At 37.6% G+C, this 27,678-nt stretch overlaps 1 protein-coding gene and 1 long non-coding RNA gene across 17 annotated transcripts in view; both read right to left on the reverse strand.

The window, feature by feature from the left end:
* Positions 1–138: 138 nt before the first annotated feature.
* map7d2a (MAP7 domain containing 2a) lies at positions 139–25,030 on the reverse strand. Of its 16 annotated transcripts, none has more exons than XR_013796793.1 (19): positions 24,587–24,755; positions 22,161–22,271; positions 20,045–20,152; positions 19,817–19,894; positions 18,429–18,592; positions 14,660–14,759; positions 11,052–11,177; positions 10,652–10,764; positions 9,441–9,556; positions 8,930–9,309; positions 7,635–7,785; positions 6,270–6,441; positions 5,973–6,077; positions 5,667–5,717; positions 5,347–5,401; positions 3,777–3,991; positions 3,130–3,537; positions 2,358–2,617; positions 139–1,391 (listed from the first exon to the last, which is right to left on the reverse strand). XR_013796793.1 is itself a non-coding variant. In XM_079606310.1 (18 exons), exons 1-17 carry the CDS (start codon positions 24,646–24,648, stop codon positions 2,359–2,361), a joined length of 2,949 nt encoding a protein of 982 aa, XP_079462436.1. In that variant the 5' UTR covers positions 24,649–25,024; the 3' UTR covers positions 139–1,391; position 2,358. The 16 variants fall into 16 exon arrangements, 13 of the variants coding, with proteins under 13 accessions (XP_079462436.1, XP_079462428.1, XP_079462435.1 ...); XR_013796794.1 differs by having other exon boundaries at positions 909–1,391; positions 3,065–3,537; XM_079606310.1 differs by lacking the exon at positions 11,052–11,177 and adding an exon at positions 13,365–13,454 and having other exon boundaries at positions 3,130–3,991; positions 20,054–20,152; positions 24,606–25,024.
* A 1,584-nt stretch (positions 25,031–26,614) lies between these two features.
* Positions 26,615–27,678, reverse strand: part of LOC306995073 — a 3,162-nt gene continuing 2,098 nt past the window's right edge. Inside the window, exons 3-4 of the long non-coding RNA XR_013796796.1 lie at positions 27,385–27,528; positions 26,615–26,987 (exon numbers count right to left, since the gene is read on the reverse strand). This is a non-coding gene — a long non-coding RNA (uncharacterized lncRNA). The remainder of the gene's footprint in view (positions 26,988–27,384; positions 27,529–27,678) is intronic.

The raw sequence follows: 27,678 nt of genomic DNA on the forward strand, positions 1-27,678 counted from the left end.
CATAATTACTATTAATTATTATGTGTGCATAAAATAGTCATACTATTTGATTATTTTTTTTAATAAATACTACCAAGTCTTGGGCTTAAAATATATTAAATACTAGAACAAAAAAAAAACATTTTAGGAGACACGTGATCTGGTAAAGACAGTTTATTGGTTTCTAGGCATATAATTATGGCTTGATGCTCATGCCACCATGCACATCATCTAGTCATCACAACTTGAAGTCACTGCTGTACTGTATTTAGAGATTGAAGTGGAGACACTTGGAGAAGTTTAGAAGTTCCCTGCAGGCTAATCATACAGTTTTTCAAGTAAGCTTTTTTCTGTGCATCCACACTATATAGAACAATTAAACAACAAAGCTGTTAACACTCATACCCACCCACTCCAGACATGTATACCTGAAATACCCATAGTCTATTGAAGTGTTTAGGCAAGTAAAAGCACACCAATGGTTTTTTGGTTTTGACCACAACACTTTGTTTCTTCAATGTCAAGGAATAAAGTCAGGACTCCAAATATAACTGGTTTACAATTGTCAAAAGAACTGAAACTACATTGTTAAGCACAGTGATGACACCGGAGGAAGAATATGACACTAATATTGAGTTAATTACTGGTAAACTATGGCTTTTAACTGGGCTTACTGCCTTTACTTTTTTATATACATGCTGTATTTGTCGATGGTCATATTTGTCTAATGTACTAATGCCCTGCGTTACAAGCATTCAATAGCAAACAGGGGGGTTCAATACAATGCAGGTTATGCGATGCAATGCAGGAGATGTTAGTTGAGCTTAAAATACACAGCAATTACTCAACAAAACATTTCATAATAATACTGTTACCAATGAGAACTGACAAAGAAACATTTTATCAAGTATTTCTAACTACAAAGAGTTAATATCACACACTATTTATTACTTCATACATTTATGATTCCTAAAATGTAAGAGTAACCAATCAGTGTTCTGTCTCTATCCAGTGATGACAATGTTATTGGAAAATGTTAAACTCTGGCCTGAGAGACCAAGAAACCTTCAAAGTAATGTCCAAACCCTCTTACCAGCAATTGTGGCCTTCCAAATCTGTATATAAACATACACACAACACGCATATCTAATGAACTCTTCACACTTGAGTTAAATTCTGTCCGTAATACTGAACCAGGGCTCCAATACACTTGGTTTTTGTGCTGTAAAGATTAAAGGCAGAAGGACATCATTTTTAATGAGGACAACATTGAAACTAGACGAATTTCACACTCATGCCCAGCAGTTTCTCCCTTCTTTGAATCTTCCATTTCCACTCTTTCCTTTTCTGTTGAAAGTGATGAGCAATTATCCCTTTGCAGTCAGATGCACCAATGTAGTCTGTCCCGTTACCTGTTAAATGAGCAGAAATATATATCATGTTTATAAGGGTGTATCTATATGAAAATATTGGAACTGGTCAATCTCTTAAATCGTGAGAGAATTATTTGTTTGGGGTCAGCAAGATTTATTTATTTTAAAGTCCGCGTGAACCGGAAGTTGCAAACGACTTTTCTCAAGTGTTGTGACGCATTTCCGAGTGAAACGGAATATTGAACAGAGGGCAGGGTTTTACTTTAGCGCTCCTCCTCTCCATCTCTCGTCCATAGCAGAGTAACGGTTTGAGGGGAGTGGTTAAGCCTTTAACCAACCCAAGCCGTCAAACCTACATCATCAGAAAAGAACGCCATTCCAGACCCGGAAGTAACTTTTCAGACTTTGATTAAAGATAACTTCGGCAAATAATTTTTTCCCATGTAATAACTTGCACGGATTAATTGTTCACCACAAGACTAGTAATATCCGCTAACAAAGTAAATAGGGTCAATTTTGATTTCATGCCGACTTTAAGAAAGAAACTATTCAGCAAGATTGCATTAAGTTGATCAAAAGTGACAGTGAATACTCCTATAATGTCAAATAAATGCTGTTCTATTTAACTTTCTATTCATCAAAAAATCCAGAAAAAAATGCATCACAATTTCAACAAAAATATTAAGCAGCACAACTGTTTTCAATATTGATAAGGATTCTGAAGGATCATGTGACACTGAAAACTGAAGTAATGATGCTGAAAATGTAGCTGTCCATCACAGGAATAAATTATATTTTAAATTAGAAAATGGTTCATTTCAATTTACAATATTACTGTTTTTATCATATTAAACATGTAGTCTTGGTGAGCATCAGACCCTTGTTAAAAAATAAACATTAAAAAATCATAACAACCCCAAACATTTAAATGGTACTGAATATCTGTTCTTGCTTACCGTCTATTTGTATGCATGAGTACACAAATTATTTTAACCGATTTTGTACCTTATTGTATGTGGTGTTTGTCAGAGGCTGAAGGGTTGTTAGGGATGAGTTTAGAGTCAGATCCAGGGCTACAGACCCCTTCTATTAGATTCTTGTTGAAGTCGCCCAGGCTGGAAGCAGAAGACAGTCTGGGATAAGCTAATTGCCCCGTCAGATCCAACAGGTCCTCTAGAGCACGCATGTTACTCATTCCATTCTGCTGGGGAGAGTTCAGTGGGGAAAATTCTGGGATGGAGATTAACTCCTCCTTCGAGACGGGGCTGAGAACACACAAAATAAACATAAAAAAAATAATAATAATTAGACAACAATGTTCCCAGTAAATTTTAGTTGCTTCATACCCCCCAAATGTTTTAGTCAGAATAATGTCAGCTGTATGTAAAAAAGCAGAAACAAATAAATGGATACCAAAGATATCAACTATTTAAAAAAAGTGTTCACATATCACAAATTATATTTTCACATTGAAATTTGTTTTGAAACAATATTTTGTCAAAATAGACTCAATATATATATATAGGATTTAACATAAATAATGTATTGTGTAATATCTCCATTATTATGCTTGTCTGTTTTATTTACATGTGTTTGCTGTTTAGTTTATTTAGGCTGCTTCAGGTTCAGTATTATTGTGTGTAAATAAAAAATACATTATTCTATTCTTTCTCATTTTTTAACCTTTTGTTTTACCGTGATGCAGTTCCTACCTGGTCAGTGTATAGGGCAGTCCAGTGTACAGGGTTTGTTGACACAGTAATTGTGTCAAACTCACCTAACCTCCATGTACTGCACTTCATCTGCAGAGTCCTCTGCCGCTCCACTCTTCCCTTCCAAAGTGTCCAGATATATAAGAGGCAGAGGCGGTTTTGACTCTGGCAATGGGGTCAAGGAAGAGGGCGGGTGGTCTTTCCCTCCATCCTTTGATTTCACCTGTGTTATCATATGTCCACCAGCCTGAGTGAGAGTCTTTGCTTGTGGGACAGTTACCGTTGAGGTCCCCTGTCCATTGGCATGAGGGATGTCTGATTTCTTCACAGTGATATCCTTCTTGGGTCCTTGAGCTGTGGCCTGTCCATTCATTTGCACAGTTACAGGTGTTTTCACTTGGTTGCTGGCCTCCTGTTTGGCCAACTGACTGATAGTTTGGCATTTTCCATTGGTCAGGCTGTTTTCCTGTAAGCTGCGAGAGGGCATATTTGCAGGTACTTTCACTTGGGTAGAAACTTTGGGTTTGCTGTCTGTAGTCAACGCACTCGTAATATTTGCTACTGTGTTTTCAGGCGAGCTCTTCAGCGGGGTTACCTGCACCTTTGCTGTGGATGTGTCTTTTCGCTTTACCTCTTCTTTCACTTGTAAACTTTGGGTCTTCTTCACCGTTTCACAATTTTGTCTAATAGTCTTGGCATTTTCTTCACTTACCTTTCCTTTCTCTTCTGTTTTCACTGCAATATGGTTGATGTCTACTTGGCCGTTCAAGGAGGGATTTGAGCACGACTTCATCTGTTTGTTCATACAGCCATTCTCTGGTCTTTTCCCTTCACTCTCCAGTTTGTAAGTCTGGCCATGCACAGAGGTTGTCTGCATGATGTTATCCTGAGATTTGACCTCAGCACCTGAGGTCAAATGGTTACCACCTGAGAAGAAAAGAGGTGTTGGAGACTATTATAATAATAAATCATATTTTTAGCCTGATATTAGTCTGCAATAGACTGGAACGCACTCTCATGTAAGTAAACCAGCAAGATACTAACTAATGTCATTGTTACATGTGCATGTATTTTTGATTGATTTGTTTTGTGTAATGATTTGTCTGTCCTGGGGGCGGAAGTGTTCCTGTTATGTGTGTGCTTGTTTTATTAGGAACTGATTTCATGCACCTGTGAACCATGAGAGTGAGGGGTATAAGAAGCCTCGTTGCCAAGTCTGGGTGGCGAGCGGCGGCAATGTTGTGCGCTCTTTAGTCATCCCTGATTGTTTTTCCTTCCACAATTATGTTTATTTTCTATTTTATAATAAATTCCCCTATTGAAACGAGCTTTGTTAGGATGTCCCTCTTTTGTGTTATGACTGTGGCCATAAGAGTTAAAGGGAGGTGGGGAAAAACATACATAAAATACACATATTTGACAGGATTTTAGGTTTTTGAAAGAAAATACAGATAAACCCGAAATATTGTGAAATAATATTACACTTTTATATACCTGTTTCAGACATGAGATCACAAAACAAAAAGCTTATAAAATATATATATATATATATATATGTTTTATTAACTTATATTTTAGTTGTTGTTATTCTCTGTTTTACATATTATGAACTGTACCACAATCCCCTATATTTGTCTTGTACATTTTGCATTGTACTTCTCTGTAATTGAACTTAATAAAAAAAAGAAATCATTCTAATTTGCTGATTTACTGCTCAAGAAATTTGTATTATTATTATCACAGCTGAAAACAGTAGAGCCGCTTAATATTTTTGTGGAAACTGAAACACTTTTTCTGGATTCTAGGTTCTAAAGTTCAAATGAACAGCATTTATTTGAAATGAAAGATTTTTGTAACAATTTAAAAATCTTTACTGACATCTTTAATCTTTAAACCTTTAACCAAAGTCACAGAACCACACATATGCCTGCAATGTAAAACAGAGCAGACTAAATTTAGTCTGTGCAGTCTTTGAATAGATCACCTTGAACACAACCTATGACAGAGAATATGATCCCCTGCTGCCCTCTCCTGACATTGCTGTAGATACTGCAGTGATGGAAAAATACCAGCAGACCTGCCTGACACATTAGGTATATGCGCTAGAACAGTCTGCATTCACAAAACAAGGAAACCACATGCATGGGTAACACATTTCTATGGATAGCCTAATAGAAACAACACCCACTTTTTATCATAATTTAAAATGTAGTTATTAACATAGGTTTCAATAATGTTGGTGTGTGAGAGTGAGTGTGAGAGAGAGCAGGGTTGAGTCCTACCTGGCGGAGAGACAGGGTGGTAGACAGGAGATAGGGGCTCTGGGCTATCCTCTCTCTGTGTGAATATTAGGTCATTCTGTTACTTTAACTTTCAGAGCAATCATTTCCGCTCTACTTTCTCTACTTGAAAAAGGGCAATTCATATCACATCCATTTGGATGGTAACCCATGTAGTACTAGTAGCTGTACAATGCTTTACCAATTGATTAGAAGTCACACGTTCCTGCTCTACTACAGTACATATACTGTATTCAGCTTAGATGTCACGCTAAACAGTTTTTAAATTTAAAATGGATGGATGGACTGTTTCTCACAGATACCTTCATCTCGCCGTCACTCTTTCTGGTTCTCTTCATTATTTCCTCTATTCTCTGCAAAGAATTTAAGCAGATATCAAGAAAATTTTAGGACTTTTTAATGTTGACTCTTATTGCAAAATTCAAGAAATAAGAGTGAATGGCGTAAATGTTGTACTTGGTGAAATCACGTTCACTGACTAGAATGAAATGGTCAGTGAGGTTTGGTGTTTACAGTTTATTTCTTTGTGGTGAAATCTTTTCTTCTACCGCATGCAAGGCTTCTGCTCTTTTACTGGGTTGTGATCTTTGCAAAACTGCTTGTACTACCTTTTTTCGCTGTTGTCTCTCCTGTTCCTCCTGTTGTTTGAAATGTTCTCTCTCCTGCCGCTGACGATCAGCGTCCTTCTGAGCACGAATCTCTGCCTCCTCTTTCTATAGAACACAGACACAACTGAAAAGATTATGTATGGGTGGATAGATGGATGGATGGATGGACGGATTTGGTTTTGAAAATGCAATTGCTAACAGGATTTTACATTCTTCAGAAGTTTGGAATCTAACTGCAAGCAAGTGCTTTTTGGTCCAGTGACTGAAAAAGAGTAATTTCACTCTAAATCGTCTGACCTCTTTCTCCATCTGGGCCTGGAGCACCTTCTCTTTCTGTTTTTTCTCCTCCTGCTCTCTCTTCTTCTGTTGCTGCTCTTGTCTACATTTCTCCTCCTCTGCTTGACGAGTCTTCTCTTCCTGTCGAGCTCTTTCCTCCAGCTGCCTCTTCTTAAGTTGCTCACTCTTTAGCCTGAAAATCAAACACAGACCAACACAGTCTCATGAGGAAACGTCACCCTAGCACCACCAAAACCTCACTCCTGTACTGTATTCAAGCGACATTCAAACATCACTCAGGCAAAATATTGAACTCATCTTTTTTCTTTTAAATATTTTATATTATCTTTTATTTTTAATTCTCTCTTTTTATAAAATATCTTTCAGTTTCTTATAATTGTTTAGCACTTTGGTACTTTGTGATTTTTAAAGTCCTTTATAAATAAATTTGAATTGAATTGAAAAACATACAAAAACCTACATGCTACAAAAAGTACCGCATTTAATAACATTGTTATGCAACGCATACTCATTATAAGGGCCCTATTTTTACGATCTAAGCACATGGTCTAAAGCGCACGGTGCAAGTGCACTTAGGGCAAGTCCGAATCCATTTTTGCTAGTTTAACGACGGGGAAAATGGTCGGCGCGCTCGTCGCATGGTCTAAAAGGGTTGTGCCTATTCTCTTAATGAGTAATGGGTGTGTTTTGTGTGTAACGTGCAATAAACCAACCAGAGTCTCATCTCTCATTCCATTTAAAAGCCAGTTACGACAGCACCATGGCGGATTGCTATTTACATGGCGGAATTTGCAAACGGAAAGATTAAACGCTTCTCCAGAGAGGAAACGCCTGAGACCGTCTACGCCTGGGACAAGCCGGATTCCACCATATCTTTATGTACACAATAATAATCTTTTACATTGTAATCCTTTTATTTTTAATATTTGGCATGTTTGTGTGCTTCTGTGTGTCCCTGTGTGTGTAATAAGCAGTGTACACGCGTTGTGGGCTCGCCTGTAGGCACACATTACTAACGTGCTCTTTAAATAACAAAAAAAATATTGCGTCATTGACTTCAGACCATGTTTCAGTTGGTCAATGGCACAGTCTATTTCAGTTGCCTCAAAATAGCAACGCACCAACAATGCACCTGAACACACCTCGTCTTCAGACCAGCACGCCCATGGGCGCACAAATGGGCACAAATGCATTTGCTATTTGAAACAACGCAGCGCAGGACGTGAAAATGAAAACTGTGTCGGACTGAAACTAGCAAAAAACATGCACTGCGCCAGGTGTATGATAGGGCCCTAAATGTCTGCGTCACGTTCAACAAGCACTGAACACGTATACAAATACAGCATCAGTCACACGGACGCATACTTTTCCTGCTCCTCCAGTTCCCTGCGTTGTTTCTCCTCCTGTTCCTTCAGCAGTCTGGCCAGACGCCTGCGTTCTGCAAGCAGACGAGACGCCTCCTCAGCATCTGTCGTTCCAGCAACTACCTTGCCAGCAGAGTTCACCAGTGAAGAATCTGTCAGAGAGTGAAAGCAAGAGTAAAACCATTTTCACAGCATAAATACAAATTAGACATATCATTGCAGTTAAAATGAGTTTTAACAAGTGAGACAGACACTAGTCCAAAACTACTCAACTTTGGAAAGCTCAAGGACCACAAAACAGGATCCCTTTATGTCCTTTTTCTAGGGCCAAACTCCTAATTTAGATACTATAGTAATTATTTTATACTAATGAGGCCATGGACCCTATTTTAACAATCTGAAATGCAAGTATCAAACGCGAAACGCAAGTAACTTTGTGGGCGGATCTCGGACGATGCAAATCTAAAATGGGTTGGTCTGAAGTAGCTACATTACTCATAGGTGTGGTTTGGCCGTAACGTGCAATAAACCAATCAGAGCGTCATCTCACATTCCCTTTAAGAGCTTGTTCCATGGCGGATTGCTATTATAATGGCGGATTTGCCAGGCGCATGCAACTTACATGATGGTAAAGGTGATTTCGCAGTCTTCAGAATTTTGTTTCCTGGTTCTTGACGGACAACCCACTTTGTCAGGTGCCCTTTATACCTATGTGCCTTGCCACTATTAATCAAACAGGTTTGATCTGTCATTACTGCAATTAGCCTGTATAATTTGGGTAAATGTGTAAGCTCTATTTATGCCTATTTTTTCACATCTTCATGGACACCACAATGATTTCCCTCGTGTGGTAATATTTTTCCTTGTAATTATTTATGGTTCGCAAAAATATGAACTGCTGCGTCAGTGTAGATGAGAGAAGCAAAGTGTATGCACGTTGTGCACACGCTACATTATGGCCAAGAATTGGCCCTTAAAATAGCATCTAAATAACGCGCCACTGACTTTAGACTAGGTTTTTCCTGGTCTGGTCTGTGGAGGAAAAAGTCTGCTGTGCGTCGGGTGCAAGAATGATACATGCGTCAGTGTACAAGGTCAATTGCGCTGGGTGTAAGATAGGGTCCCATGTGTGGTATCCAGTATGACAAAATCCAGTAAAAACAAAACACACAAAATGTAGCACGTTAAAATGTGATAAATAGGCTACATATGAAAAGCCACAAAAAATGGCTTGAGTGAGTCTGCACTAGTGTACTGAAGCAGCAGGTCATGTTGTGTTAAAGGTTTCAGACCCACCTGCACACTTGCTTGCAGTCGCATCATTACAGTTTGACTTGGGATGGTTTTTCTCAGGGGTCTCCATCTTGTCATTCATTTTTTGTTGGTTTTCCAAAACACTTTTCTTCTCCTTTGCCCCATTAGTGTGATTTTCTATCTTTATTGTTCTTCTCTCTGGAGGAGGTGTGCTGGAAACAGACGTCTCCATTTTTGGTGCCTTATCCAAACTTTCATTTTTAGGGCCCTCCTTCAGATCCTGACTTTTGACGTCCTCGGCTTTTTTGTCTTGTGTCTTCCTGTTGTTGTCACTGACTGGTGTGGCGGGTCTGTGTTTCATAGGGGAGGGTGGATACTGCCGCACTGTACATGGTGACTGAGTACGATTCTTAGGCACTAACCTTCAACCATACAAACAAACAGCTGACTCAGATACTTATAGTCAGCAGAGTACTGAATACAAATGTAATTAATTGGAGATCACTTTGCTAGCATCCTATATAATATATATAGATAAGTGTGTGTATGTTACTTGGGTGTGGCAGGTGAGGCAGAGCGCTGGGTAACATCAACAGGAGATTTCGCTCGCCTCACTGGTGAACCTGTGGCTGGAGAGCCAGTCCTCCTCTCTCTACGCAATCTCTCCTTCTGCAACAAACACAAATAACACATAACATGGTACACAGCGTGTCAGGTACCTTCGCTTTGGCATTTTTCACAAACACTATCAAAAAATTCCATTGGTGAAATCAAAAGGGCCGTCTTTAAAGTAACCAATAATGTGCCATTTTAACCCACTTGACTATCGATTTCCTCTACAAGTTTTCCCAGGATATCAACCCTATATTTCTGTCTTTTTACTTTTTTATACGTTAATTAGATGTTTTTATTCAAAAATCAACTTTGTTTGACATACATTACCATTCAAAAGTTACGATTTCTTAGTTAAGAAGTCTCTTATGCATGCCAAGGCTGCATTTATTTGATCCAATATTCAGCAAAAACTAAAATATTATGAAATATTTCTACAATTTCAAATAATTGTTTTCTATTTGAATATATATTTTGAAATGTAATTTATTCCTGTGATGGGAAAGCTGAATTTTCAGCATCATTACTCCAGTCTTCCGTGTCACATTATCCTTCAGAAATCATTAGAATATGAGGATTTGATGCTTAGGTAACATTTTTATATATATTATTATTATTATTATCAATGCTGAAAACAGTTTAAACTGCTTAATATTTCTGTGAAAAACTAATATATTTTTTAATGCATGGAGTTCAAAACAACATGCAAAGGTATGTGCAAAGGAAAATGTGTCCTTGTCCTTAAAAAAACAGTAGACTCGTTTTTACAAAATATGGATAAAATATCACCAGATGTTAATTCTGCATTAATGAATGAGACATTTCATAATAAATTCATTTAGTCAGAGGAGTAATTAATAAAAAAATTAAGAAACAATAGTTCTATTTTCTATTATGATACCATAGGGCAAATTGTCTTCCATTTTCTTTTTTTTCAAATTGTCATTAGAGTGTTAAAAATCCAATTAAAAAAGCTTCTTATTTCAAATGAACATAAAAAATAGATAGTGATAATGAAGATAATGTATACAATAGAAGGATAAAAGTGTTTTATTGCCTGTATTTGCATGTCTGTATGGACAGTATGACTATAGCTAAAAACAGAAGAGGTGAGCTTCATTTGAGTTTGTAACCGATACTGTATGTCCTGACCTTGGGGGTGTCGGGGGCACTGACTGCTCCACTGGACTCTTCTGCTGGCACAGGATTGTTTCTGCGGCGGCTCGGTGACCCTCGGTAAGGTGACCTGTGAGGACTGGGGGGCACTGAATGGGAGAGACATAGGAGCATTTCTCAGTCAGAATAGATCTATCAATATTACCATTTTTGTCTACACAGCGTAAACTGACATTAAACATTTAGTAAGCCACATGTACACACATACACACTCTTTGGTAATTTGAAACAAAAAAACAAAACAAAAACATTCAGTGGCACAAATGAACACAGAAAATTCAGCTCCAAGCTTTCACAACACAATACACCTGTTGCCGAGTGTGTGTCTGTATGTGTGTGTGTGTGTGTGTGTGTGTGTGTTGTGTGTGTGTGTTACCTTTGCAGCGCAGACAGGACAGATGCATCTCTGCAGCACTGTTACAGCGAGCCAGTGAGGAGTGTGTGTGTGTGAGGAGGCGATTCACTTTTTGTTTGTCCATATAATTCAGATGGCCATGATGGGCTGACAGAGAGAGGGATGGAGGAATGGAGAGAATGAAAGGGAAAAAGGTAGGGATGAATTGGATGGATGGGACTGACATAACATTACTATGAATGGAGAGATGGAGGGATGTATTTGGATAGGTGTGTCCAAAGCCTCTTTTTTAGCATGCATTAAAAACTTTATGTTAAAGAGACAGAAGGATACAGCTCCACAGATTTAGACTGACCTTGACATGAGGTTGAACAATTAATGGCAGAAAATCTATTTTATGTGAACTACTGTTTTAAGGTAATTCATACAGTTTATTGCATCTTTTCTAACAAACCTAATAAGGATATATAGAAAACATTCTGGGGTTCTGAGAGGGTTAATATATGCATGGACGTGTGTGTGTGTGTGTGTGTGTGTGTGTGTGTGTGTGTGTGTGTGTGTGTGTGTGTGTGTGTGTGTGTGTGTGTGTGTGTGTGTGTGTGTGTGTGTGTGTGTGTGTGTGTGTGTGTGTCTGCTGAGATCCAAATAGAAAGAAAAACTACCCATGTACAGACATACATGCACACGCAACACTTTACACTGAAATAACCATAGCTGTGATTTAAGTACTGGTTCACACAAATGAAGTTGTTAGTAAAAAATGTACAGTCACAATCATACAAAACTCACAAGAAGACACAGCAGCACACTGACATTCAGATTTGCTTTGACTTTCACAGAGCAGAGATAGAGCAAGTGAGCAAGAGCAAGTGCACAATAAATATACAGTGCCGTGCTAAAGAATTCAGACTCACAATTCAACAATTCTCTCATTATCTGTTGTTTTTTATTTCAAACCACCAATTTAGCTTACCACCCTATTGAAATAGTGCCACAGATTATTAGAAGCGATTTTCACACGGCTCTATTTGCTTAAGGGGTATCTTTACATTGCAAGTGGGTTTGGCCTGAGCAAAACATGCTGCCATGATGCTAGGATTGTGGTTATCAGGGTGTTGCTATGTGGTTGCTAACATGTTGCAATGCAATTACTAGATTTTTGGGTGATTTCTATGTGGTTTTGTATTGACACAAGTAAAAAAATAAAATAAAATAAAAAGTGATACACTTAAAAATATTTAGGCCTAAATTTTAAATGTAAGACTTATGCATTCGATTTGCAAAACAATTACAAAATTAAATACAAATCCATTTTAAATACACAATGACCAAATTTATATATTTATTATCAATAAATCCAACTGATTTAAATCTCATATATTTGAACTATAATTGAATATAGTTTGTTCCTTAGCTAGCATATTTGATCCATATTCATACTTTTTAACTGAATAAACATGATTATAAACTGATCATGTTTTAAGCTATTTGAACAAATACATTTTGAAATGATGTTTATATATATATATATAAACAACTAGATGCCAATAGTTAAAATTTAAATTTGGCATGATTTTTCCAGTGAAAAATCTTAACCGCTTCATTTATGTGTATGACTGGCAAATATGCATCACATTTATTTGTTTTCTTAAAACTGTTTCCCAAATAGATGGAAATGTTATATGAAATGTACCTAAATATTTGGGGGAGTCTGGTCCTTAGATATGGCATTGGCTCATGTCCCTCCTTTAGTGTAATAGAATTATGTAAAAAAAATTACCCGTTTTATCACCCGGCAGACAAAAATCATAAGTCAGGCGTTAGCATTTGCCACCGTTTTTTTATTCATTTTTATTCTGTTTAAAAATACAATAAAAACTGAATTTAGATAAAGGGTTTGTAATTCAGTGTTTGAGAGAAGGTGCTAAAGGCCTGAATATGTTTACAAGGCACTGTACATTCAGATTAGGTATAGCAGCATGTGAATTGCTCAGCAAAACTAAAATCTTGGACATTCTCATACTTGAAAGCAGCCTTCTCTTGTCATCCCCTTATCTTGCTGGCTCTTGATCTAAAAACATTTTCAAGGCAGCTAATTTTACATAGCGTTAATGGGCAGTCTCTTGTCTGTGACCTAAATGCAACTGGGTCACATTTGGATATTATGCAAGCGTTTACCCCATTTAGCCCCGTAAGTGCTCAAGCAGGAACCAGGGAAGGAGAGCAGGCTGGTTTAGAGTTTTGGGATGGAAACCAAAAACTAGAAGAAAGGTGTCAATCTGAGGGGACAGGAGGCAGAAGGTGGTGAGAAAAGGCCAGCTTTAGGGTTCATACCGTTGCCTGATTCGATGGCAGTAGGAGAGGGGGCAGCGAGGTCATGGGGGAGGGCAGCAGAGAGAGGAGGCGGGGCATTCTCCCAGTCACCTGGGCGATGGGGTCACGGCAGAGCACAGCAGAAACAGCACAGCGTTATGGACAGACTTAGGTGAAGTGTGTGTTTTTGGGGTGGTGTGTGTGTACCTTAGCACACACACCTAAACACTTTCACCACATCCTCTGGCGCTCTCCAAGCATAGCAGCCAGACACAATGAGCAGGGCTGATCTGACTTCAGACACACTCAAACTCAAAACCTGTGTCCTTCACACACACACACACACACACACACATTGCAATCATCAAATCAGAACACACTTTTATGATCAAGTCCTGAAATCATCTCAGTGCTCTCAATAAGCATTCATTCACTTAATTTCTAGGGAAAAACATAAAGCAGCAGGAATTAGGACGATTGTGTCTTAAGATGAATCGTTCAAACATCACTGTGGATATAAGCACACACTAAATTAATAAATGTAACTTTTTTATTTAAGATGTCTTTTCAATTTAAAAATAGATAAATAATTTAATAATGTTGAAATTTTATTTTATTTTACAATCTAAAATGACCTCAGAAATATTACACAAACACACAATTTACCTTTTGAACTTCCCTAGCTTTTTAAATGATTAAATCTAAGGCTCCAAATCAATAACCAATTTCTTAACCAATTAATGAGCCTGTATCTAAATCAAGCCAAAAGAACAGAGCGCAGCTCACAGAAAGTGCTGATTCACTTACAGTACGCCTGCCTGTCTTTCCTCTCTGATGAGCTGAATTATGAAACCTGAGCTCAGCTCTAGTAACACTGTGTCCTAAAGCCCAGATGAAAATCATGCAAATGCAAAGACGCTGCACTGTAGCTGCACAACAGCTTCTTAACTTACAACTGCTCTGTGGAAAATGTACATGTGTTTTTTATATCTCACCTCAAAAAATGTCTCTGGAATTTAAACATGCATGTTTATTTAACAAACAAAAAAAACATTTAAAGGTAATAATCTTGTATTTAACTACTATAAAGAACGTTCATGACATAAAATGAAGATGGAAATTTTAATAATTAATTTAATTTAATTTAGAAAAATGCCAAATAAAAGCATTTTCATGAGTGGTCTCAATCCACCATTTCATGAAAGATTTGAATCGCAGTAGTGCCTTCCTTCCATTCTCACTCCATCACTACTCTCTCCCCTCCACCAAGTCTCTCCTTTTCTTCATCCAATATCACGTGTGTTCATTACACTCACCTTGAGCGGTACCATTGGGACCCCATACCCAGCGCTTATTCCTGTTCTCCAGCTGCAGGCTGCGCTCATGTGATTTCCTCATCAGAGCCTCCAGACGCTCCTGTGTGTTACAGCACAGGAAACACCAGACACTCACTTCACCAATGGATATTTACACCAACAATATTAGTGTACGCACTGAAAGAAGAATACGCATCATTCCATATGAGTGCTCATATGCACCACCGTTCAAAGTTTGGGGCTAAGATGTTTTATTTTTTGAAAGAAACTAATACTTTTCTTCAGTAAGGATGCACTGAATTGATCAATAGTAAGAGTAAAGACAAGTATAATGTTATAAAAGATCTCTATTTCAAATAAATGCTCCTCTATTGAACTTTCTGTTAATAATATTTTTTTTTATAAATGCAGTATGTCTGTTTTCAACATTGATAATAATTACAAATATTTCTTGAACACCAAATCAGAATTATCACCGAATTCGAAGGATTTATGAAGGATCATGTGACATGATAGTAATGATGCTGAAAATTCAGCTTTGCCGTCACAGGAATAAATTACATTTTAAAATATATTCAAATACAAAATTACTGTTTTTACTGTATTTTGGATCAAATAAATGCAGCCTTAGTGAGCCCAAAACATTTCTTTCAAAAATCTTTAAAAAATGGCACATCACCGACTAAGATACTAACTATAACTATTAACTTTAAATTTCCCCCATTAGGATCTTTACTAGGATTTCAGGTTGATGATTAGCACTATAACTCATTCCCTTCCATAGAAAGGGCACCAACATGATCAGTATACTAAGTCGTATACTCAAATATTCACATGACTCAGAAAGCAAGTTTCAGCCATCTTATTTACACTTTCATTTGTGTTTGCTTTGCATCTATGAAAATGGTTCCAGCAACATTTGTTGAGACCCTCATCACCTCCCCCGCATGCCACCTTGTTCCTCTTTCTTTCTTTGCCCACTCCTTTTCAGGATCTGTTTTCCGAAATGAACATAGTTGTGAAAGCTGACTGTGTGGCAGATGAAGGCCGTGTTTGAGAAGAATAATGAATCCACAGCCCAGCGAGAGATAAGGATTAAAATAAAGTCTGATCTGATCTGGCCAAATCCCTCTGATTGGAGAAGTATCACAAGCCACGACACCCAGTAAACACTTGCAGGCTCGTCACAGATAAATGAGTGTGTAGGAATAGTGTCTGCCCTGTAGCAACATTGACATCCGGACAGGTGCTTATCAAATTTAGTGAATCGTGATTTCTTGCAAACACTTCATTCGCTGTGTGAACAAACAAGAGGTCTCTGTCTCTTTCTCCATTACACACACACAAAGAGACACGTAACACGACACCCCAAAAATTCCAAGGAACACACGTGACAGAACACCCACGTCTCCAGAGAGATACGCACACACACACAAAGAGACACGTAACACGACACCCCAAAAATTCCAAGGAACACACGTGACAGAACACCCACGTCTCCAGAGAGATACGCACACACACACAAGAGACTTTTCGTTAAACGAATCAAATTTAAAACATTACCAAATGTATTATGTGTTGCCATTTATATGTCATGATAGTTTTGGGATTTAATGTAAGTTGTAACGTGTATTAATCAAAATCTAAATGCTTCTAATCTGTATATCTTATGTAACTTCGTTATCATATAATCCAACCTGAATGTGTTTGATACCATTTTAAATCTTGAGACCTAACGGAGTTGAATCTCGATAATAGACTGCAATGATATGATTATTACTAGATGAATCCTTTTTAGTCATAGAAATGACTAAGGCAAAGCTCTGCCATAAACTACACAGACTGGGGTCTTCTGGCAGGACAAAGAAGATTCTCCCGCTCCCAGATCACTGAAGGTGATTGGACAACGCGCCGAACGAAGGAGTGACCCATACAGTCTTTAAAGGAAAGAGCAAAGCTCTTCCTGCTCGCTCTTGCTCTCTCGCGTCCTGCCTTCGTCTACTCATCATGTGAAATCTTCGGACCTGAACTCCTTCAGGAGTTCCCTCCTTTTATTTGCTTTATCTCAGTCTTTTGTTTAATTTTCAAATTCCACTGTGTTCGTTTCCACCTACGAGTCAAACGAACGAAGCCTGAATTCCTTCAGCAACTTCCCTTCCAAAGAGGCGCCTTCTTCAAACTCCCGCGAACAGCTTGCTCTGGCAACAAGCACGCGCGCCTCAGCACGAGCGCGCGCACTCTGCTCCGAGAACACGTGCAGGCTGGACACAGCTCGTGCACACAAACGAACCTTTGCAAGTATATCAAACTCTAACGGGTTTTAATGTTTTAAGGTGTTTCGATTGATGGCTCTCTCAATGGTCTGTGATGTTTGCTGTTCTATGGTCACACGTGACCATTTTCTCTCTCTCTCTCATCCTCTCTTTATCTCTCTCTCTCTGTCCCGCAATCAAATCGAGCGCGGGCCCCAGAGCACTCTCTCCCTCGCTCCCTCTCTCTCTGTTCCGCATTCAAATCGAGCGCGCCCCGGCCCTCGATCTCATTCTCTCCCTCTTATTCTCTCTCTCAAACGCACGACCAAAAACCTCTGTAAATCGCTCCCCGCGCGTGCGAGGTGTGCGTTACTACTGCTAAAGAGCACCAGCTTAAAGCAGAATAATCTCTCTCTCTCTCTTTATCTCTCTACAATCTCAGCGCGTGCTACGGCGCGCGCCCCTCCCCAACTCTCTATAACTCTCCTTCTCTCATCAGCTGTTACCCGTTTTTGTCTTGTCTGTTTAATGTAAGTAACTGTACATAGACGTATAAAACCTATAATCACTATGTGTAATCCGTTATACTCTGTAGTTTGCATTTATTAAAACAATATATTCAACTGTTTCTGTGAAAGGCTCGTAAAAATACAAACGTCAATGAGATCAGATCAGCGCTACCGCGCTCCCTGTGTACTACATTAGGTAGTTTTAATTTTATGAACACCAGAAATATTAATGTTCACGGCCAGAAGGTTGGTGTTTCTTGGAGTTTATGAGAAAGGATAACTTTGTTGAGAAATTAATCACTTAATCTAACGGTTGGTCGCGGGACGAACAACGATTTGATAATTACATTAATTTCCATTAAAGATTATCTCATAATCGAAGTTAAGTAAGATTATTGATATATGAATGAGGAATTATAATTCGTTGTGATTGATTATTCATATATTCATATAATCCACTTTCACTTTCGACAATTTAATGTATCTGTACTATGCAAAATATTGATCATATTCATGATTAGTTATTAAAATTCCCTATGGATCATTTGAGCTAATTCATCCGGACCCAGAGTCCGAAGCATAAGGCAATATAGTCTACAGCCCTGTGGGTGGCTGATATTACATGGCAAGGCAGGAATTCATTGCCATAGATACAGTGCATTTGCTGAAAATGTCATTTCACACAACATAAAAAGTCATGATTCTTTTTTTTCTTTTTCTTTTTCTTAAATTCAGATGGTTTTAAATCACAATGTAGCCTAATGTATTCACAATACAGGCTGTATAGCTGTCCTACAGTTATTGGAGATGAATCACAAGGGATGTTTGAAATTACTGTCCTGACATCTGGCATATCAGTGCCGTATGAGAAAATAGCATCCGAAAGGTCAAGGGAAGAGGAGCACAATTATCTTGTGTCCTTCTTTCTCAAATGAAAAGAAAAACAGTATCTATAATTCCAGTGACTCATTAACCTAGGACTGGTGGATTTGACTAGAGATCTCTGACCTTCTCCTCTTCAAGCTGCTGTCTTCTCTTTTCCTCCACGGCTGCCCTGCGAAGCTCCTCCTTCTGTCTCTGCTCGTCCAGCCGCTTCCATCGCTCTTCCACCGTCTTCTCATACTGCAGCTGTGCTCGCTTCTCCTTGTCCTTTATAGCTTGCTCCCGTGCAACTGAGAAAGAGCGAGATAAACTATTGACTACATTCTAATTTCTATACGTTATGAAAAAACACCATCCAACTCAGAGCTCATCGTCGTAACTGACAGCTTCTCACAGAGAATGTTCTTGTGTACATTCGCCATTTTTTCAATTGTTGGTCTATTTAGACATGCAATAAACTGGACAAACGTCTTTGGCAATTAGCATTGCGTTGTTTAGATATCAGGACAGGTTACTAAGGGTTAAGTTGTACCCTTAGGTAGATTTGGTTTGTAGTGGACAAGTTCATACATCTTAACAAACTTCTTACAAACAACTGTACAAAGGACGGGAGTCATCATTACATATCAAACCATTCATCCGCTGGAACTGTCTAATACACAGAGACGCTGGGTAAAGCTGTGTCTCCATATTCAGCCTACTAGACCATCAGAAGAGAAAATCACATTGTCCTGATTCAGTGTGAGATGTTGTCAGGCTATATGTCAGTGTCATTATTCTAGAATTATTTTCGTAACTTGTTTCAAAATAAAAAGTCTCTTACCTCCAAAAAACAAACTTTTCTGTCCTGTCATACTTTATAAAAAGGTCAAGGTTTAATGGCCTTGGGAAAATATTGGTCCCATGGCCAAACCATCAGGGAACCACTTTACTAGACCATTTAACAATTTGACTCAAAGAGTTTCTGTTCTTTAAAGATATATTAAAAAGATAGAATTGTTTCAATGAAAGCATGATAAAATATTAAGGTCATCAAGGTTTTATCAATGTGACTGGACAGTTTCCTTAAATAAAACAAAAGCTGGTTCCCCATTTCACACACAGCTTCACAATTGGCTACAAAGTTTTTTTTTTTTTCAATTTGTTTTTCAAAGTTGTTTTAAAACTTATATATATATATACTGACAAACAGTTGCAATTTTGATTTTTCGAAAAAGTGCTCCGCTTAGTCATTCCTGTAGAACAAGTACAGAATGGTGCTAGCAACACCAAGATCATAGGGTCAATTTCCAAAAATACATGAACTTACTGAATATATACCTTAAATACAATGTAAGTTGCTTTGAATAAAAGCATTTGCCAAATGCATAGATTCAAATCTTAAATTAAGGCCCATCCAAAGTTGAAATCGCCCTGTGAGTCACTTTGAATTTACAATTTACAATAATCACTTTGAATTTACAATTTGAATTTACTCCCCACACACATACAGAGACATAAACAGTCACACTTACCCAAACTCTTCTCCCTCTCCTCACGTCTCTCTTTGGCAAGCCTCATCCTATCATCTGTCTTCAAATAGCCCTCCAAATCTTTGACAGAGTGACAGGGAAAACATAAAAACAAAGGAAAATAGACACTTTATCTCTTTAGACAGGTTTTACACTGCCTGTGCTTTTAGACAAACAGTCAGATGAGTTGGAAGATGTCCACTCAACACAAACAGAAAAGGTGGGACTTACATTGTTTACCTGCATATGCGTTGGTATTGGTCGAATGGCGTGAAGGTGAAGCGTGCCCATTGGTCTGAGTTTTCTTTTCTGTGACAGTGGGTGGGGCCAGTGCATCAGCTTTAGATTGGATGAAGAATAAAGGATGAGGAGGATGAAGAAGAAAACCATGTCAGTGAAAGTTCATAAGTAGCCATTTTAATTCTGCAATCAACCTCTTTTCAAAAATGTGATATCTATCCAAAAATCATACAGTATATAATATAATATAATATAATATAATATAATAAATGCATTCTTGTAGCTTTAAAAATACAGAATGGCGCTTGCAACACCAAAGTCATGGGTTTGATTCCCAGAGAATTCAAGAACTGACTTTAATAGTTTAATAAAGGTGCAGTGTACAACTTCTGCATTACTTGCAGCAGAGAATTTAGTAGTAGTAGTAGTAGTAGTAGTTTATTTTGAACATGTAAAACAAAAATATATATACATATATATATATGCACATACACATTTATAAAACAAAAAAATATATATACAGACATGCATACAAACTTAAAATAAAAATAGCAGCTAAATAAGGTCATTTACTTCTCAGTACAATTTTCCAAAATTATTGTAAGTAATTCAAATTAGAAGTTCCCATGTTCAAAAAGGAGCAGGAAGAAGTTCTTAACAAACTTTTCAAGTCCTACCCCCTTTCTCTATTTCTATCCTTTAGTTAAATACAAAACAATTTGATGCTTCTTTTATACATACATCTTTTCATACACCGTCTATCTACAGTTCACATAAACCCATGCATTCACATAAATACAGATGTATACATACAAGCATACACCCACATTTACATTTTTTCCCCTTTTCTTTTCTTCTTTCATTTCCATATATCTTATTCATTTCCCTCTATCTATAGGAGATCAAATAATAACACCTCCATACTAAACTTAATTTGTAGACCAAGGAACCAATATACAATACTTTCACCTCGAGTCCTTTTCGTATCTTTTTAATATATTCAGTTTAAATAGTCTTTTAAATTGACTTATTGTTGTACATGATTTCATCTCTTCATTGCAACTGTTCCATACATTAACTCCTTTGGTTGTGATGCAGTGATATTTAGAATTTGTTCTTATACATTTCTTTTTAAATACAAATTTTCCTCTTAAGTGATGTTTGCTCTCTCTCATTTGAAACAACCCTTGAATACTGTTCGATAGCTCTTGATTATTTATTTTGTACATGATTTGTGCAGTTTTGAAGTCGACAATATCTCTGAATTTTAGTGCTTTTAATTTAATAAACAGTGGAGTAGTTGGTGCTCTGTAAGTGCTTTTATTTACAATTGATAAGGCTCTTTTTTGAAGGATAAATATAGGTTCAGTGTTGGTTTTGTACAACAGAAAATGGTTTAACCCTCATGGTTTTGGTTATGGTTTTTCCCCATACTTCCAAACAGTAAGCAATGTATGGCAGTATGAAGGTACAATACAACGTATATAATGTTTGTTGATTTAATAGATAACTGGTTTTATACAATATAGCAATTGATTTGGCTATTTTGGCCTTTATATAGTGTATATGTGGCTTCCAACATAATTTTTCATCAATTATTACTCCCAGAAATTTAAGTTATTTTACTCTTTCTATTTCAATATCATTTATCATACGTTTTTTATTTAAGGTTGTGTCACGATTACCAAAAATTATAAATTTAGTTTTACTTAAGTTGAGTGTTAGCTTGTTTGCATCAAACCAGCTCTTCATCTTTTTAAATTTATAAAAGAATTGTAAAAATGTTGACTATTTCCGTCTGTGCCAATAGCCTTGTGGGTAGCGCGCCGACATATAGCGCAGTTCCCGGCTCGAGGTCCTTTGCCGATCCTGTTCCCCTCTCTCTCTGGCCCATGCTTTCCTGTCTCATCTGCACTGTCCTATCTTTAAAAAAAAAAAAAAGACTATTTCCAAACTGGTTTTCCAAACACCTCTACTACCCTGTCTGCTATTTTTTGAACAAACTGTAGTTTGGCTTACCTAAACTTGTCTGCACTCTACTTGATTCATCACAAAAATGAAACATTTAAACTTTAATGTTAATGGGCAAAGTGTAGGAGGGTCTTACTCTGTTTCATAGAAGGGCTGTCTGGGTTTGTTTTCTGGTAAGTTGGTGAGGCATGGCCATTGCTTTGAGATTTCTTTTCCGGAGTTAAAGGTGATGTCATGACTTTAGTAACTGCAGAGAAATAGAGAACACACCAATTGTGGTGAAAATTGATTGAAATGGCAAGCTTTAGTTTTGAGAAGACCTTGACATAGCTGGCCTTGTTAAACATAGATATTGTACTTGAGTTATAAAGACACACACATATAAGTATATAAAATGGCAGACAGAGTAATGTAAACATTACAGAATTACTGTTGAACAAATTGAGGAAGGCTAAACAGAGTTTGTTTATGTTCTGAGTCTAGCAGAAAGAAGATACCATTGATTCCTCCTGGACTGGATTATAAATCTGAAGCTGTGGCCTAGTTACTTCTGCATCATCTATTCCCAAACTTTAAATGCAAACACAATTTCACAGTCACATACACTTAATAGAGTCAGACATTCTATAATTTATTCACAAAGATTTGCACCCATGGGAACACAAAAACAACACTCATTGAAATAAACAATCCACTGACAATCAATATATTAGGCAGTTTAGTACAAAACCAAATTACATTTCGTGACCTGAAGAGTACAGTAGGTTCTAAAAATAACAAGATGGTTCTTAAATTGTCTTCTTTATTTTCTATTTCCTTGTTGACAGCATTGCTATCTTTTTAGTTCAGTTATGTTCCGTTTCCGATCTTCTTTCCTTCCTCTGCATGACGGTTCTTTTAAATAAATTGCTCACTCATGATGGTGTCCGTTGTTGGCTCTGTCTCCTTCCTTCCTCTCTCTCTCTCTCTCTCTCTCTCTCTCTCTCTCTCTCTCTCTCTCTCTCTCTCTCTCTCTCTCTCTCTCTCTCTCTCTGCTTCCAAATCTATATCCCCAGAACACACACAAGCTCTGCTATAAGAATCAGAGAGTGCACATAAAGCTGACTGAGAATGTGTAAGCTCAATGTCATAAAGAACAATGAATAAAGCAACACAGCACTACAACTACTGTGGGTTTTTATAAAAAATTGTAAATAATTATAAATACATTATTTTGTAGGTTCTCTGAATATCTTAGCACTACACTAAAGACCATGAATGAATATATATATATATAGCTAGTGCGCCTCTTGAGGCCAGGGGAGTGGGGTTTATCAACAGCTCTTACAAATTGGCCTCTGTTACACTCACCCCTAAACCTCACTCCCATGCGGGTCACGGCACCAATGTAACCCCTCAAAGTCTTCCTCGCCCTTACTCTGTGCAGGCCTCAAACCCAGGTTGCCGGCATGAGAGGCGGGCGAGCTAACAAGGGCGCTAAAGACAGCAGGCTCTAGCTTCAGTCGCTAGTGTGCCTCGACGCCAGAGGAGTAAGGTTTACTTACACAGCTCCTAGCTGGTCTCTGTCACATTTATAACACACTATATCATAGAACTGAAATGTTTAGATGTGGGTGATAAAACTCAAACTGTTGTAAACTCTTAAAAATAAAGGTTCCAGAAGGGGGTTTTCGTAGCAATGCAATATAATAACTATTAAAGTACCTTTCTGTGAACACTGTCTACATAACTTTATAGTATACAGTAGTAAGTCTAAATGATTATCTTAAACTTAATAGTGATCTGTCAAAATACTTAGTAGGCATATAGCATACACACTAAGTGCACTATTCAGATTTGGTTAAGGACACTAAAGTAACATGCAGTAGGACAGGGACAGTTCTGCAGATGCTGCTTAAATCACACGCATTCACTCAAAGCTATAGCCTACTGAAGCGAACTCCTGAGCCGGATGTAGCTCTCTTCATCGATTTTCCATTAAATTAATTTGGCAAATGGACGTGGTTTAGTCTTAACGGCTCAAATCTCATCAGAGTTTAGACTTTATAGTGTTGGGCGGTGTTCCCCCCGTCAACTTTCGACAGCCTCCCATGCCCTGAAAATGCAACGCAGTAGGCTACAACCATAATGTAAGCTAGGCTACTTGCCCCATCTGAGGATGACAACCAAACAAACAAACAATAAAGACCTGCAACGAGTCGCACCGGGAATTGTAGGCTACGGAACTAAAAAATCTGAAAAAGCAAAAGGTGATAGGAATAAATTAAAGATTTTTTTCGAGGTGGAGCAAGGCCAGTTAGGATGTGAAAGCATAATAAATCAGAAGCTTTAGCGGTTTTTGTCGGCCAGATCAGACAGAAGCATTTTGAAAAGTAAATAATTCAACTGGGCACGTCAGTCATTGTTCTTCATCGCCTCACTGTAAGCTAGTAGCGTACCTAATGCATGCTAGATAAGCGTAAACATATCTATGAGTAAGTCATTGTCCTACTCATCCAATACCACGCTAACAAAACAGCGCAGGTCCGCTTACTGAATTATTGACAGACACGTTAACGTTACCTTTGCGCAAGTCGCTCACCTGTCGTTGTACTGACAGCGGTGTTGACATCGCTCTCCGCCATCTTCGTGGTCCACCGGCGGCTCTCCCAACCGCAATGTCACGGACAGCGACGCAGCAAAACGCTATCCCCAAAAATTCAAGCCAAGAGAAACAGCATAGCCAGCCTCTTCCTGGACTGCCGCTGCGGTAACGTACCGGGTACCGATCCACTTTCAACAATCTCAGCAGAATGAGCTCTGTGGCGCTATCACAGATTGTTAGGTTTGCAGTAATGAATCGATTGAGATGAAAGTTAGTCTCGCGCGGCAGCCGGGAGTTTTCTTACCAGCTGTCCCGTAAAGAGGATAGCCTATAACACCAGAAAAGCGTTTGTGGAGAGTCTGGTTAGAGAGGCTGGACAGCGCAGTAGTGCTGAAACACTGACTGACGTCATCGTCAGCGGTGAAATAGAGGCAGAGAACTGATTTCGATCTTCGAGAAACGACTGCCCACGTCCACATATTCACAACCAAAACTTTTCAAATGACACATTTTTGTATACTTAGGGCGAATTAAAGATAGCAATAATATTACAAATTAAAATAGTTTAATTATTAACAATAATTAACAATAGCAGCAAATTTTTTTTTTTTTTTTTTGCGTGTGTACATTTTAGGTATGGTGTCGTCGCGAGCTACGCGTCCAAACAATTCCACTGACCTCAAAAATATGGAAATTGAACGTCACGGTCACGGTCAAATGTAACTTAGATTCTACATATTTGAATAATAGCCTAATTAAAAATAACAGAGAAAATAGATTCTTTTTTTATGACAATAAAAGATCGACAGTCACATTTTTATGCTAACTATTATATTACTTGGTAAGTTATACATAAACATTACATATGTGAATGGTCTGAAATGAATACCCAATATCACCCATTTCAAAGCTGACATGAAGATTTACCTTGAAACGTCACTTCCGTTTTTATTTTTACTATACACGTATACTCTTTTCTGTTATTTTTTTTCTTCTTCTTCCTTAACATGTGAATATATTTTTTATCGTAATATCTTTGATATGAATGTTTTCCATAACAATACCAGATGTTAAAAATCTTATTAATGATTTTATGATGCAATGGAATTAGACATTTTATAACAGCATTATATATGAAACATTTGTATCTTTTGAAATGTCACATGTATATTTTGTTGGAAATAAACGTTTAAAAAAAACAGGATAATTACTAATCCACTGTGAAGTATGAACATTTAAACACGAAACAACTTTCCAGGATTAACAATTTTAAGTGTGAAAAGCTTCAATTACACTTTGGGGAAAAAAACTGGTTAAAAGAAACATTTACTCAATGACTAAACGCTGCATCACAGGTATAAGGGAAGTTTGAGGTTATTACTAGGTCTGGTAGTGAACAAACGGTTGTTCTGTGGAGACGGTCCATGTGATATGGATTAAACGTGGCAGTCCGAAACAGCCAGAGGGGCAGCAGGACTGCCACTAACGAGTCCAAATGAAATGGGTCAGTATGACTTCTCATACAAAGCGATGTGCAGATAGAGGGAGCACAACACTTGAAAAGATAATCTCCAAACATCCAGGAAAAACCTACAATTGTGTGACCAAACTAATGTCTGCAAAAACTACATTTTTACACCGAAATTTAAAACCTCTAATATTTATCGGGACTAATGCTACTAGTAGATGTCTAGGTGTTATCCAAGTTTATGGCTAAAGGGTTTGTATTCAATTCAGCATCATGCAAAAAATTAATTAAATAATGATAGTTTCCGCATTTACTGCCAAATAGAGGTCAAATTATGTTACTGCTGCTTCTACTCCATACAAACTGACGGTGAAAAACAACAACAAAAAAATTAAAATATATATTTTTATTTCAGGCACAGCAGAAATGCATGCAAATGCCATGGGGAAGAGACATTGTATATGGAGAAAATAAACATATACAGAAAAAAAGAAAGCAAATATACAATATAAGAAATAAAGTTCAGTCCAAACAGATAAAAGGCTCGACTTTTTATTGTAGTTTCTGGATTTCCTTGCATTTTAAATTCCACCACATACAGTGGAATACAATATAAATACTTTAAAACCATAACAAAAATATGCAGTCTAAGTTTTGTTGTTGTCATTAAATGTGAATGAAAGATTTATGTGACCGTCAGAATGCTCGGAGTAGACTTGTAGTCAGATTACGTGTGTAAGAGAGAGAAACGGATAGAGTTAAGCAACAAAAGCCTCCGAGTGTTTCTCTGAGGGAGGTTGCAGTAGGATATAGGGCATCAATTACGCCCAAGTTGCAATTATTCCCCAACAAGGAAGCGTCTTCTCTTCTCTGTGTAAACAGTACAGCCCACCAGCAGTCGTGACTCAGATCTGTGTAAGAGGGCAGAAACAAACACATTAAGGTATAGGTTTCCCCAAACACTTCAGTATGATGTTCTAACCTTGAAAGATGTGATTTAGGCTGTTTTATGCAGATAAACAGCTTAAAGGGATCCACTACAGCACTAAACGGTTTACATTCCGCTTACTTAGTTACTGTTTATACTATAAACATTTCTACTGTCAATTGAATGTGTCATTTCTGAATAAAAGTATTTGTTTCTTTAGAAAAAAAATGCTGACCCAACTTTGAACGGCAATGTTTCAAAGTTATATGCAGTGGACATACACTACTACAGGCAACAGAAACTAATTCCATCACTTTGATATTTATAACAAATAAGACACCGTTGCTCCTGTCATGATAAAATAAGAATTGTGTACTTACGTCATCAATTTCCTCATCGTCATTACCAATATCATCAAACAGAATTTCATCATCATCTCCAGGTCCGAATGTGTCCGTTTCGTTGATTTTAGCTGCAGGAAAGACAACAAGAGATCAGCCAAAAGTCTTGTACTTAAGAACACACTATCATCCTTGAGGATATAAAACTTGTGCTATGTGCGCTTTACCTGTGTATACTATATCACTATAAACACTTTTAATCGTGGTGGGTGATTTGTTTGAGTACCATGACATTTCCATTAAAACTACAAAACAGTAAAAAAAAAACTTACC

The sequence above is a fragment of the Phoxinus phoxinus genome (assembly GCF_949152265.1).
Source record: "Phoxinus phoxinus genome assembly, chromosome: 3".
Taxonomy (NCBI): Eukaryota; Metazoa; Chordata; class Actinopteri; order Cypriniformes; family Leuciscidae; genus Phoxinus; species Phoxinus phoxinus.